Source organism: Populus euphratica, unplaced genomic scaffold (genome assembly GCF_000495115.2).
Source record: "Populus euphratica unplaced genomic scaffold, PopEup_1.0 scaffold338.1, whole genome shotgun sequence".
In the NCBI taxonomy this organism is placed as follows: domain Eukaryota; kingdom Viridiplantae; phylum Streptophyta; class Magnoliopsida; order Malpighiales; family Salicaceae; genus Populus; species Populus euphratica.
In genome coordinates this window covers 189,214-204,425 of record NW_011500228.1, presented here as the reverse complement: position 1 = coordinate 204,425, position 15,212 = coordinate 189,214, and the positions used below count along the sequence as shown (strand labels likewise).

The following is a 15,212-nucleotide window of genomic DNA, read 5'->3' as shown; positions in this document are numbered from 1 at the left end:
ATTAATGCTACTTTGAATGTACAAGTTGTTTTTACCAAGGATAGTGAACTTCAACAAATCCTAGTATATGAGCTCAATGACCAGATTCAGATTATACTTGGATTATCAAAGAGACATCACAACAGTTTGATCTTTATCTTTGAGAGCATTATTGGAGTCGCCTTAGCCTATACTCAACGGGGTCGAGTTCTTCCAACCCCGGGAGAATTGATGGCGACACCAAACCCGAAATATTATTTATACACGCGAATGATCATAAACGATGGAGGATAGTCCAATCAATTGAAAAATCGAGCTTTGACTTATATTTTGGATTTAATTTATATAAATTTTTAGTTAAGTTTTATTAATTTAACTTTATTTATTAGGTTTGATTTAATTATTATTGAATATTTTATTTAATGGGCTATAACCCAATTATTTATTCTAGTTAGGGTTTTAATATAAATACTCTACTTTTCTAAATGTGAAGAGACTTTTGATAATTAATAAAAAATTTATAGATTTTACACATCTCCGGTCTTCTTTCCTTTTTTTTCTTTACTTTCTCTTTTCAGCTTCTTCTCTAGAAACTTCTTTCTTTTCCCTGTTTTAATTTTTTTTTGTTGATCCGCATCAGTGCAACCAGGTAAGTGAGAAACCTAGCTGCTCTTGCCTTTGCCATGAGCGATCCAGGTTGGACAAACTCCGGATGGTGAGAAACCTAGCTGCTCTTGCCTTTTCCATGAGCGATCCAGGTTCTATAAACTCCACCGTGTTTGACCTTGAAACCACAGAGATTTTACCAATACGCAAAACAATTTTTAGGAGCTCAGGAGTTCTTTTCGAGCTCGGCAAACAGATGGACAAAATTGCAGAGTAACAATTGAGACATTCTGCCATAGTAGGAGGGGTAGGAGATAACAGGAACAGCTGGATTTGATGGGAAACTTTCTCTTCTTTTTTCTTCTTTACTTGAAGTAGAAGGAAAAAAATGCTTTGCTACCAAATAATGAATTACAAAATCACAAGGAGGAAAGATTGAAAAGAACGAAAAACTGTACACAAGAATGAGGAGAAAGCAGCTGAGGGAAAGATGTTTTGGAATGATGACCCAACTCCCATGCTAAAAGGGGTAGTAAAATGCAGAGATCATTCCAGAACACTTACAAGCTGTTGTTGCCTAATTAATAACCCCCCCTGCTGCTTTACCCAATCTGGGGAAAGACCTCATCGATCCCACATCGCTTGATATACTGTAGGTCTGTGCTTCAACCAATGTACCATTTCTCTGTCTAGTGGGGACTTGTTCAATACAGCATCTAGCATTGGGCTGCCAAAAACTTTTGGAGAACTCTTAAATGACCATATTTGATCCTTGGGCCACGGTTTCTGAGGGTACTTCTCCTGTAAATACGACATCAACAAATAAGACATTGCTTCAGGATTATCATCAGCCGACTTCAATTATTATAGGTCTCAGGCTCATTATCCTTGAAATAGCAAAGTTTCTTAGCTGAAAACATAGGGACAAAGCAGATAAGAATTGTCGGTTAAAAAATAGTTTGGCTAAACTAATTCTAGGTAATATAATTGTAATTGGTAACTTTATTTTACTGAAGTCAATTTTAAACCATGAGCATCCTGGATTCAGCCTGAAACATTCTCAAACCAAAACATGGAGACACAAGTCTATCATCTCCAGAGTAAGAAGAAATCTTGGCAGGTTCAGTTCAGGACAGGATGGGGTAAAAACGAGCATCTTATGATACAAAGATATCAAACAACTAGCAGTATATAATTGGTTGAAACATACCATTCTTTCCAACATCATTTTCAAAGTCTTTGGGCCATAAATGCGCTGCTGTGATGGCTTCTGAACCTTTGAGTAGAAGGAACTGATATCGGGTAATGACAAGCAGCCCTTACTCGCTTTAGCAAGAGTAGAATCAGGCTCAGTGTTAGTCTGGATATGCCAAAATATCAACTGCCCCATACAATAGTTCTCACCATAGGTCTTTTGATACTTGTGGGGAAGACCCCCTAACTTATCAGCACATTTGGGGCCCAAGTCAAGTGGACTAATGTAGACCGGTGGAGAAGTAAATGCATCATATTCCTGCAAGAAATTAATAGTGTTACTTGAAGATTAATGAAGATGAGCACACCATTGTTCTGGCAAAAGTACAAGGCAAAGAATACAGACATAACCAGTTGGAGGAGACTGGTTGGGGAGGGACTTACCCTAACTCTAAAGAAGCTCTTTGTATAAGCATAAACATGAATTAAGTCAGCTGCAGCATCATGCCGGCACTTGTATGTACATGGAAGACTGCGGACCTCATCCCTCAACCTTCAAAATGAAAAACAATTTCAATTGAATTTGCCTTTTCTTTTTTCCAAGAAATCAACATGAATAAAAAAAATAAGAGAAGCAATATAAGTCGTTGCTCACCACAATAATGATTTCTGAATTGCTTTCGGAATGTCATCAGAATGTGATGGATCATGTGCATAAATCTTGGACTTAAGGTCATTTAGCATTTCTCCATCCATATGAGGAGACATGCACTGCAGAAGTTCCTCAACAAGTGATCCCTCTTCTTTCCAGAGGAAGGAAACGGTTTCTTCTGGAGTCAGCTTCTCCAGTGGAGGTGGAGCCAGCTTTGGGTCACCAAATATGCACCTCATTACATATCTCACCTGCATATAGAATTTAGAATATTTCAGAATTCACAAATTCCTATTGGTAGAAGAGATCCTAAATCAACACACTCGGACCTCAAACCTAGAGCCTCATTAGCCAGACTATATAATCATGTTCACTAAGTTAGAAACAAGGAATGCAGATAGAAAATTAAGGCACTTGTTAAATCATTTCTACAGGTTAGACTTCAGATTGAGACCTATAATTGATGGCCCTAGGGCCTAAATATCAGAGATTGATATTTTGCACCACAAAGCATGGAATCTATAATCATGTTCAATTAGTTAAGAACAAGGTATGATAGATAAAACAAAGGCAATAATTAAATCAGTTCCAGCAGTTACAATGGGGTGATCTTGCCGGAGGTTCTATATCAGTTACATTTCAGACCAAAACCTAAAATGATTGGGCCCCAAGGCCTCAATATCAGAGGTAGAAATTTTTGTATAAAATACTGTATAGTCCAAAGAACTACCAATCCCCATTGCTTCCAGAGGTTGTGCATTTTAACTTAAGTAGACCAGTAGACCAAAAATATACCACTTAATGTACAGAGTGGCAAGTGGTACTGACCTTGTCAAGTGTAACAGCCAAATTTTGAAGCCTCTGGTTGTAGACACCTTCAGCCTGCTCAGGCCAAATAAATGAAAACATGAGTATCCAGAGAGTAACTATAAGCATATTCTCTCAAACAGAAGCTTCGCAAGAGAATTTCACATGCACATCACAAGCATGCACTATGCATTTACCTGAACCTCAGCATCACTTCTCTCAACCTCAATACATATATCTGCAAAATATTTCCGTTTCTCTTCCAAATTATGCCTTAGAATTTCCTCAGGAAGCTTTGTTCTTTCCAGATTTATAAATCTTACCAGACGAGCAGAATATGCAACCACCCAATCTGGCAACCCACCGAGTAAACAACTACCCAAACCAGCCCTACCCAAGTCCAGATAATCTTCTTCAGACACAGAATTTAATTCACAAGCTCCAAGCATCAAATAATGTCGATCCAGTAATCCATGACACTCCTTCAACACCTGATGAACAGTACAGTTCAGTTGACATCAAATAAAACAATGCTAAAACTTATGTTAGCAAGTACAGTAACTATTCAACCTTTTACAATAACAGCTACAAGATATTATAATAATTTTCCAAGAACATAAAAAAGATATCAACTAAGAAGAAAATTCAATCCTAGACCGTACCTTTTGAAAAGCCCCTTCACCAGTCAAATTTAAGTAGCTGCCCCTGCAAACTTGGCTACCACACAAACAGACAGATGCTTCATATTCTTCTTTACTCTGCAATATGAAACATCACCAATCATTCGATATGAAGAAAATGAAATTTATATTCTACATTGCGAGAACGCCAACAGGTAAATGATATGCACCTCTGTCACAGAATTGTAATCAAAGGTTATCTCCTCGCCATGTTGGATTTCACGTACAGAGTAGATTCCAATCTGGTACTGACCACCTACAGCAGTAACTCTGCATTCACGATATTATAATTAATAACTGAATTATTAAAAACTTGGTAACAATGAACAGCATTTTCCTTTTACAACATGGGTCTTACATCTAGTTAAGATGTTTTTTTTTTCATAATTTCTTCAAAATCAAGATCAAACTTCAATGGAACAATACTTCATTGAACAGAAAATAAAAGGATGAAGCAGTATCTCAAACTCAACTCAGAAATAATCAAATTCCAGATTCCAAACATTTTGATTCATACAAAAGTCAGTCAAGAAAAAAGAAAAAAAGGTCCAAGGAAAGGCATCCAGCAAGCACGTATATAACCTTTTTTTATTTATAAGTGATGCTGTAACACCATCCACCAGGAAACTAATTCTAAGATCTGAATATTTGTTTTCCACAGTCATCCATGGCATGTTTCTGCCTGTAAGCATTTAATTCAATCATTTAACTTCCTAGGATGTAAAATAGAACATTCATACTTGACATAGGAGAACAAAAGGAAATACATTATGACCTCGTTTGTTTGGCGGAAAGTAATTTCCTAGAAACAATTTTCCAAACTTTCTTGTGTTTGTTTGTCATTAGAAAAATTAGCCAATGAAAAACACTTTCCGGTCAAAAACCACTTTCCAGTCAAAAAAAAATTTAGCTTGCATTCCAAAAAAGTGTTTTCATTTTATTTTGGGCGGAAAATACCTTCCAGAAATTGTGAAAAATTTAAAAATATCATATTATATATCAAATTTGGTCCTTAAACTTTTAATTGCTATATATTTTGTTTTGAATCTTCTTTTTTTTTTTCAATTTCACCCCTTAGAAGTTGATTTAATTTGATTTTTATATCAACTTTGGTCTTCATTTTTATAATTGTTATTTGCTTTTCTCTTTATTATTTTTTTAATTGAAATTTTTTATTTATCAAATTTGGTCCTCTTTCTTTTAATTGTTATTTTATTTGAAATAATTTGTGAAATTATAATTATATTATTTTAATTTCATCATCTTTTAATTTTTTTTATCTGTTAGATTTAATCTTCATTATTTTGATTGTTATTTATTTTATTTGCGATAATTTATGAAATTAATTTTTTTTTCAATTTCATTCTCATTCAACTTTTTAATTTGTAAGATTTATTCCTCATTATTTTAATGAACTTGAAAAGTTATTTTTCAGCTCATTTTTCATGACATAACTAAACATTAAAAAGTGTTTTTTAACTTATTCTTCATGACACCACCAAACATCAAAAAATAATTTACTTTTCAGAAATCCACTTTCCAAGAAAACCACTTTCTAAAAGGAAACCATTTTCTTTCCACCAAAATAAACAGGGCCTAAGATGCATTTTAGCAGTGCCATGCAACAGTGAATTAATTCCATTAACTTTATTAAATACTATTATAAAGACAATCACAACACGTATCCATAAACAGCTAAAAGGATTACGAGTCCAATACAGATAATATCACTGCACCACTGTTTACTTTATATTCTCTAACTGGCAAAGCTTTCCAGACTGTAAGGACAATGCTTTACACCTCTGCGCATTAATAAGAAACAGTGAATAAAAGGGAGGAAAAACTCACTTTGCTTCACAATTAGGTTTGCACGAGTGACAGATTCGACTTGCATAGTTTGCCTTGTGCATGGCATCAACAACAACCAAATCATAACCATCAGCATCACCCTGAAAAACAGAAACAAGATATCAGGGAATTTAATAAAACAAGAGAAAATATAAGACAAACCCATATACAGAAGTTGTTAGTAAATCAACACCTTTGGCCTCTCAAGATAAATGTTGTAAAATTCTGGAGCTGGTTCTTTACTGTCTTTCTGTAATAATCTAATCCCATCTTGCTTCTCAAACCATTTCCACGCAGGATATACCTATAAAAGTTAAGTTCAAGGTGAAGCAAAAGAAAAAGGCTAAAGCTTTCCATCATGAAACAGCAAAGGTTGATTCTAAAGAAAGAGACCAGGCAGCCAAGGCAAAAACATTAAGAAAGCAAACTACGGCATGGTTATTACCTTCAAATACATGCACTTTCCTACGATAGCAATGGATGATTAGCAGTAACTACATGCTATACCAAGTTAACAAACAATACCGCATCATAAGACATCCTTATCTTTTACTTTCATCAAATGTATTTAAGATGTTAAACCAAAGAAACCTCTGAATATCTAAATCAGAGATCTCATACAAAACTATGTAGCAGGATCACACAATGTCCGTGCCAATACAGAGAAGATGGTCCTGACAACACAACTGCAGTTTCTTATCATATCAAAAGATATTACACGGATGACAGCTTCTAAAAGTTTTGTAAAACATTATTTTACTATGCAATTAAATAACAAAAAATATTCCTTAAACGCCATTTTCCAACTAATCAGATTCATACCTCTCCCAAAAACTCCACAACAAAGTCATCGTCTTGAAAACCAGCTTCTTTGTTGCATACAACACCAAGCCCCTGAGGAGTAAAAGAATGGGTGTAAAATAACCATAGTAGCAATAAAACTTAAAGATTTTCTTTCTTTTTTTGTGCATGTCTGTGTTTGGTGTGGAGGATACTACCAAGTTCAGATGCTAATACCTTCCGGTAAGCAACATATTTGTCATCAGATCGACTATCTATGGCTCTCAAGATACCCCGGCAGATTTTCATTGTTCTTATGTCACAATCCTCCACAGCAGCTTGTTCAATTTCTTCAACAACAGGCTGTAAAGGATATGTCATTGGAGTGTTCCCAGCGCCAGTATAGTGCCTGACTTTCTTATTCAGAGTACGGAGTAGCACATCCTCAATAAACAAGTGTTTTTGCGACAGAGGCCAGTCCACTTCTTCAGGCATGGAATCAAGTAAAAGATTGTGGGTATAGGGATCAATTCCATAAACTTCCTGTTCTATAACTTCATCTCCAAGCTGTTTTCTAGGTTTGTAATCCTTGACTTCAGGAAGTTCCATATCCAGTTCCTCGGTGCCATTTTTCTGTGCATCAAGCTTCTCAGCATAGTCATCTGGCAAAGATACAGACATCTTTCGCTGGACATCCTCCTCATCTGCTACAATAAGATATTGGTCTATGACTTCATACTTCCTAGTAACAGGAGGAACCAGACTCGCATTTGTCATGCGAGCACCCCATTCACGTTCATCCTCATCTGTCATAAAGTATTCATCTCCTCTTGAGTCCCCAGGTCGGCCTTCTGATCGGAAATCCAAATCACTTTCTGTATCTGAGGCAGTACTATCACTACCACTCCTGCCATCTTCAGAAGACCTGTCATCAGAAGTTTCACTTCCTGAATCCATGGATTTTCTATTCAGTTTGGATATCCGCTTCTTAATTTCCCGATCAGATGCATATTCTCCAAAATCAAAACTACCATTAGCATGTATAGTACCATTGCTCCTATTCATGTACTTCTTTTCAATAGCTTTCTTCTTATGTTTAATTGGAGCAGGCTCCAATGCTGTAGATAAATCATCTTTCCATGACTTCATGAGATCATCTCTTTTGTAAGAAAACTTAGAACTCTCTTCCAAACGAGAGGCCAGTTGGAGAAACAATGTAATGATGTGATTCATGTCTCCAGCGCCCCGATTCTTCACTCTGCAATTGAAGATTTACATAAATAACAAATAAAGATGATTTATGGTAAGACAGGAATAGAGGTATGTGTTGGGTATGGTGAAGAAAGAAAAGGAGGCATGCAAGGTGGTTTCATTCCTATTAGAATGCTGGCATGCAATATAAGAGATCTGCATTGCCAATAGTCCAACACAGAAAGCGCAAAATACAAAGTATATACAACACAACAGCTGAGCTGGAGAAAATCCTCGCAGATATAAAAACACATATAATAAAACCATTAAAGATAAACTTACTTAATTGCATCCCTGCACATTCGACTAATATCCTCCTTGACAGCCCTCAATCCATGCCCAACATAATAGCCACTCTTCATCCTATCCTCAATTTCTGTCAACTAATAAAAATACAAAAAAATGGAATAAGAACTGAAGCAAATATGCAGCACACCACATTCGAGTACACAAAAAGTGAGTAGCAGTACCTTAGGCACAAAAAAATCAAAGGTATTTTCCTTCATTATGTCCTTTAAACCTGAAGCAAGAAACCCCTCCATCCTTCTATAGCTATTTTCAGATTTCTTGACTGCCCATCGCCTCATACGAGCATCCCTGGATAGAATGGATGATGACTTTCTAGCATCAAACACTTTTGAGCGTTTGTACAAACTTCGACGAAATAATTGATTAGCTGAGTCTCTCTTGTTCACACTATCAAAATACTCCTTGAGTTCCCCAAAATCATCTCTCTCGCTGATTTGTTTAAGACTCCTTAATTTAGAATTTGACTCCTCAGAAATCCTGGTGCGGCTCTTGAGCCATCTAATATTTGGAAATCGAAGAGCCAACTCCATGAACTGGGTGCAACCTCTAATATCTATAGAAGATAAACATGGGAAAGAGCGAAGAATTTGTTCGAGCATGCCAGATGTTATATTTTTACAACCCGCCAGCACCATTGCATTAATTTTTTCTTTGTTATAACCATTCTGCAAAAAAAAAAAAAATGCTCACCCTCAGGGAGGTAAAGACTTGGCTATAGCCTGTAATGCCAAACATATATAAAACTTACCATGATACTCCTCACCATCATGTCAGTACAGTTGGGGCCCCCAGAGGAAAGATCAACTTGAATTGATATGCCCTTGTAAAAACTAACAGCAGATCTCCACTTTTTACAAGTCAAGGAAGCAAAGACTAGGGATTTCATGTCAGATCTCAGGAAATGAAAGACTCGTGCCAACATATGACCATCCAATAAACCCCAGCTTCCCACCTCAATCTCAGAACACATGCTCTCTTCTCTGTGGAAATTGGTATCACCACATAGTTGCTCAAAAGTGGTTTCATCCTTATGCAATGTGCCTTCCTCCATTTCATAATCCTCATCATTTTGGGCAGGCTGTATCCGGGCTCTTTTTCCAGCACGTGCATCTATTTCTGCAACTCACCAGTCCCAGAGAAAGAGCCTCAGATTGAATACCACATATAATTAATTAATTAATTATAGATCACACGCAAATATATGATCAGAAACTGAAGCTAAAAAGAACAAGGGTCAAAGCAATGATCTAAGATACAATTACCATTGATGTAACAGGCAAAATTCATTAAGCATAACAACGCAATAGCTTTCTTGTAATGATATTCATTCGATTGACCTTTAATATATCGACAACATACAATCCCGTAAAAGGCACAGCAAAGAGAAGAAGTTGAAGACAAACGTACAAAAAGAAGCAATTAAAATGAAAGGAAGTGAAAATCACCAATGCATGAAGAAAGAGAGGCGGTATTTGAAAGACAGGACAGTGGAGGACACATGAAAACAAACTTGAAGCATATGTAAAGAGGAAGTTAATGGAGGAAAAGTAAGTTCAGGTTTCACACCTATAAAGACGAACAATCAATTATAAGGATTTCTGTGGAAAACATGGATGTTGACCAACCGCAAGAAAACATGGAACAAAAAAGTTATGGTCCAAGGAAAAGTTTCAGATAGTACCATCCATGTAGAGCCTTAAACAGAACACATAAAGACCATCTAAACATTTACAGCAAACATCAATAACTTGTGACAAAGTCACAAGTGCCACAAAGGCATGAAATATCAATTGGATAGCGGACACAATAAGAGAAATTTGAAGGAAGCAGGAGAAAAATTGTTACTGCTTCATCTCTCAGCAAGGCACTTGTGCAAAGTAAGTGCAGTAAGATGATCTTCTAATACCCAATTTGAGAAACTTGATCATGAAATTCCTATTATTCAGTTGTAGATACAAAAGGAAACCTGGATGATCAACTCACCCATACCTGATTTGAGATACATATGTTTATCAATCTCTTTTGGAGGCCGTTTTGCAACAATCCAAGGATCCAAAGCCTCATTTATGGCAGCTGCAAACTCCCTGTTTTTGTATGATTTCATTACCAATTCATGTAGCTTCCCACGGGTAAAACCAATGAACTGTGGATGAAGGCTGTGAAATGAACTGGAACTTCTGTTACTCTCAATGTTGGAAGCAGTCTGGGACTTCGAAAGGGTTCCTGAAGAACCAATAACTGGCTCAACATTTGACTCTTGAGCAAAAGTCTCGGTGGCTGAGGTGATCGGAACCCACACTCTATCAAATTTCCTGAAAACACTACTATACTTTTGGATGGTACCTTTATCTGCCAAGTTCTGAAGCTCTGAAAATGATGATGGCCCTTGTTCATGCCCAACACCATCTAAGTAGTACCACTCACCCAAATTCAATTGTAAGTCATCTGCAGTACACAGAGAGTCTTTGGGAGTATTAAGTGGCGCAGTAGACTTCCAACAGCCTTGTGAATCTGGGTCATTGACAACTTTGGACTGAGAATCACTCTCTACTGATGATCTCTTCACATCATTAGTTGCAGAATGTGTTCGAGCAGCTCTTGAATGATATCTGTCCTTCCCTCGAACTTTCGTACGGGTTTCAGAAACATGGTCCTGAACCACGCATGCATTTATCCTAACTACTGGTAGCACGGTTCCTTTCACTCCCCTCATTATTGGAGGTTTATTGAGAGTCGATTTACTGACACCACCAGTATCATTTCTCTCCTCTGTACTGGAGAAAGCCCAAGGAGGGAGGTCAAGCTTCCTGCTTTGAGAAGGAAAATACAAATCATCTTTTCTTTGCCACCGCGGGTCCTCGCACCCAGACTTTGTCATGTGGCATAATGGGAATCCATCATTGAGAACAACTTTCCTTCTAGTAAATCTATCCAGGACAGATTCATCATTCCTCTTCCAGTCCCCACCCTTGCAAGACCATCGACCAGAAAACCAGTCAGCAGAATCAACAGAAGAGGCAAAGCCATCCTCCTTGTCAGCAAGAGAACCTGGCCATGCTTCAACAGCTTCTTTTGTTATCAAATCAGAACGTCCTAGTAATTCATTACTGTTTTGATCCTGTTGTTCAGCTGTGGCAGCTTGATGCCAAGTAAAACCTGTAGATTGAAGATGACAAACTGGTCAATTTTTCTGGCACATCTGTTATGGCAATTGATTTGTTCCGTAGAATATAGAGAGAGCCGGAGAGACATTTTAATTATGAGCAACACTGAGATAGAGATGACCCAAGAAAAATAGAAAATAAATTAATTAATTACCTTCTGCTTTTATCCATCCCTCCCATTGCACATGTTCAAATTTCATTTGCAGAGCTTCTGCTTGATGATAAAGAAGAAAAAAGATTGTTAGAAATCTCCAAACAAGAGGGGAAAAAACAAAACAATAGTATTAAATAACCAGAACATTATTTAATTCTACAAAATGAAAAGTAAAAGAAAGGAAATTAAAAAATAAATATAAAAAACCTCCAACAGTCTCTATCTCACTGCCAGGAACAACAGAAAAACCCTCCAACAGGGCTCCAACTCTTTCGTCAATCTGGAGATCTTCTAAAGGCTCAGATGCTACTGCGCTGTGATTAGGGCAGACCAGTGGCTGCAGCAAATTCCCTGGCACTCCCTCGCCAATCTGAGAACAAGATTGCACGATATCTCCAGTATCTGCCAATAGATTACCAGGTGCCTCTGGAGGAGTTACTAGCTGAGTTATAACATCTGGCACAACTGATGGGAAATTCACAGTCGCCAACGGTGAAACTGCATTCTCAATAGTTAACCACCTATCACTATCCAAGTGCTTGATGAAGTGATCAGACATAAGAATTCCTTCATCAACAAGCGTCTTAAGCTCACATAACTTCGAAGGGCCACATTCCACACCAAAATGATCTAGGTAAAACCATTTACCAGTCGATGTGTCAGCCACCACAGGGACATGTGGTGGCGTATCACATATATCCATATCTTCCTCCATTGACTGCAGCTCTTCTGGAGGAGGACCATCAACTTTAGGAGACTCTTTGGCATTTATAACGGAGCTCTCAGATTTCTCTTCTAAGTGAGTTTCACTGCTGGCATTCTTTTCATCCAAACCATCACGATTATGCACACTGCTTTTATCTTGAGATTCTTTAGCTGAGAGTTCAGTGTCCTTTACTGCAGGATCCTTTTGGCTGATCTTATCATCCTGCTTTTTATTACCATACTGAGAGCTCCGCTTCTCATGTGCCCCTCCCTTTCGACTTGCTTCTCTGTGATTATTGGGCCTAGCCCGATCATGTGGGGATCGCTCCAAGTAACTTGGTGTCCGATCAATGCGATCATGGTGCCGGGTTCGATCCTGTGGGGACCTTTCGAAATAAGCAGGACTCCTTTTTCTATGCTCACTATAGCTGCTTCGGTCATATGGTGATTTCTCAAGTACATACGGAGATCTCTCTCGTCCATATGGGGATTTCTCACGTCCATAGGGAGATCTATCATGTCCATCTGGGGATCTGTCCCGCCAATATGGTGACCTCTCACGTCCATATGGAGACCTTTCTCGCCCATATGGAGATCTCTCGTGTCCAAATGGTGTCTTTTCTCGGCCATAGGGAGATTTCTCATAACGGATTGGACTTCGGTCCCTGTGATCATAGTATCGGGGCCTATCATGTGGGGACCGGTCAGAATGACTATGCCTGTCATAAACAACTTTAGAGGACAAAGTCGGTTCATGATGCCTGGATGAGTACTTGTCTGATGAAGATACTCTCGAATAAGAAGAGCTTTTATAGAACCTCTCTACTGAGTGACGTGAATAGTGCTCTGCGTAAGCATAGCGAGAACCATCCTCAGAAAGTCTCCTGCTTTTAGGAATGGCATAATCCCCGTAATATTTGCGCTCGGTATTATCAGAATCAGTGACATGACGCTTCAATCTGTTACCAGAAGCATGCTCCCTTTCATGGTTCTTGCCATTGCTGTACTCACTCTTATATGAGCCTTCTTCGTCAACAATCTTTGAGCTTATCCTCGTACTCCTGTCCTGGCCACTCTCCCACCTCATACCCCCACTTCTATTCAACTCTTTCCTTCTGTAAACATCCTCACTAGAATACTTCCCAGAAGGCGGCGTACGCTCGCTACTCATGTCATACCTGCCACGAGACTTGCTGTAGCCATACTCATCTTTAATATTCCACCTGTCTGGAATGAACTCACCTTTCTCAATTTCATCTCGAACAGCTTCCCCTTTCCGCCATTTATTACCAGAAACAATCTCCCCTTTCTCTATATCCCCTTTCTTCCATTTCCCACTACCAATCTCTCCTCTTTCAATCTCACTTCTCCTTGGCTTCTCTGGTGTAGGAACGAGCTCTCCATTCTCAATTTCCCCTTTCGATGGCCACCTCAATGTCCCCAATTCCCCCTCTTCAAATTCCTCTTTAACATTACTACTCTGCACCTTACTATCCCCAGAACCCAAACCATCACCATTTTCAACTATCTTGCTACCACTACTACTCTTCAATCCTGATTCTTTCTTCTCTGCTGCCACTTCCTTGCTCTTCTCTCCCGTCTTCAACCCTGATTCTTTCTTCTCCAACACCACTACTTCCTTACTACCACTACCACTACCACCAGCACCCTTAACTTCTTTGTCCAATCCCACTCCTTTCTTCTCCCCCAACACTACTTTCCTAACCACTTTTTTTACCTTAATTATCCTCTTCACCCTCTTCAGCTTCCCAGTCACCCCATTGCTGCTACCATTAACTTTCCCATTATCCTTTTTGTCACCACTACTGCCATTATTATTATTAATATCATTATCAGCACTACTGATGTTACTATTGTTGTTTACAGTTTTCCCACCTACGCAAGCTGTCGTAGCCGTCGTCGTCATTGCCGCCGCCGCTGCTGCTGTAGGCTGCCGCTGCTGCTGCTGTAGTCTGTTCTTGAACAGGAAATCTTTCTTCCATGATGATATTATTACTACCGTGTTGCAAAGGCATACATGCGACACCTCCATCACCCATGGAATTCAAAACCTGAAATCTTCACCACTCGAAAACCCTAATTCTCCCCTTTCCCGGGGCTATCGATGCTCATACTTCAACCAATTCTCTCCTTCGCTTCAATTCCAAACCCTAACTTTCACAAATCCACAAAAAAATCACCGTTAATTCATCAATGTAGGGTTAAATTAAGTCAAATGAACAAACAATACCTACAACCAATAACTTTACAAAAACCTAGGGTTTGTAAAGAAGCGAGTGAGTGTTACCGGGAAAGAAATGAAGAGCTGAAACGACAGATCGGAGATTGCCGTTTATTTGCAGATCGAAAATGGAGAAGGAAAGAGAGAGAAATGGAAAAAAGGAGCTTCTTCTAGAGAAATAATCTCTCTCTCTCTCTCTCTCTCTCTGCTTCTTTTTCTTTTTCTTTTTTTCTTTTGGGTTTAGTAAATCTTTGTTTCTTTCTCTCTCTCTGTCTCGTATTTTTGGTCTGAACGACGACACCTTCGTGTGATTTTATTTTTTCTCTCTCCTTTTCTTCTTTATATATATATATATACATATATATATACAGTGTGGGTATTAATGAGGGGCGACTTTGGATATGAAATTATAGTTTTGTCCTCGAGGTGGCGGCCATTTATGCGTACGAAACAAGACCGCCGTAGAGCTGATATCTTTCGAGTCTTGACCACCTTTCACTCCGAACTGTTTAAAAGTTCGAGGCATAACTATTACTTGCGGCATCGATAAAAAAATATATATATATATATATATATATATCATAATGATTTATATGGAAACATCATTAAATTTGATTTAATAATCTATTCTTTAATCTTTAAACTTTAAACATGATTTTTTATTAAGTCACAATTTAAAATTAATGTGTGAAAGCGTTTTTTATGTAATCTAATTAAAGTAATAATAAGTGTAATTTGATTTTTAAAAAATTAAAATAATATTTATTTTTTAATATTGAGTCAATGATATATTGTACTTATTAAATTTTATGACTTAATTCATCAAATTCATAATCTAAAT

The 15,212-nt window shown here is 37.9% G+C and overlaps 1 protein-coding gene across 2 annotated transcripts; it reads right to left on the bottom strand.

Annotated features, from left to right (window-relative positions):
- Positions 1 to 917: 917 nt before the first annotated feature.
- LOC105112409 (probable histone-lysine N-methyltransferase ATXR3) lies at positions 918 to 14,706 on the bottom strand. Of its 2 annotated transcripts, none has more exons than XM_011008106.1 (19): positions 14,438 to 14,706; positions 11,632 to 14,300; positions 11,425 to 11,481; positions 10,090 to 11,262; positions 8,855 to 9,222; positions 8,268 to 8,771; positions 8,080 to 8,180; positions 6,784 to 7,804; positions 6,589 to 6,660; positions 5,960 to 6,070; positions 5,767 to 5,867; positions 4,089 to 4,188; positions 3,901 to 3,996; positions 3,436 to 3,729; positions 3,260 to 3,313; positions 2,435 to 2,682; positions 2,224 to 2,332; positions 1,796 to 2,098; positions 918 to 1,386 (listed from the first exon to the last, which is right to left on the bottom strand). In XM_011008106.1, exons 2-19 carry the CDS (start codon positions 14,180 to 14,182, stop codon positions 1,210 to 1,212), a joined length of 7,440 nt encoding a protein of 2,479 aa, XP_011006408.1. In that variant the 5' UTR covers positions 14,183 to 14,300; positions 14,438 to 14,706; the 3' UTR covers positions 918 to 1,209. The 2 variants fall into 2 exon arrangements, with proteins under 2 accessions (XP_011006408.1, XP_011006409.1); XM_011008107.1 differs by having other exon boundaries at positions 10,096 to 11,262.
- Between the last annotated feature and the right edge of the window lie 506 nt (positions 14,707 to 15,212).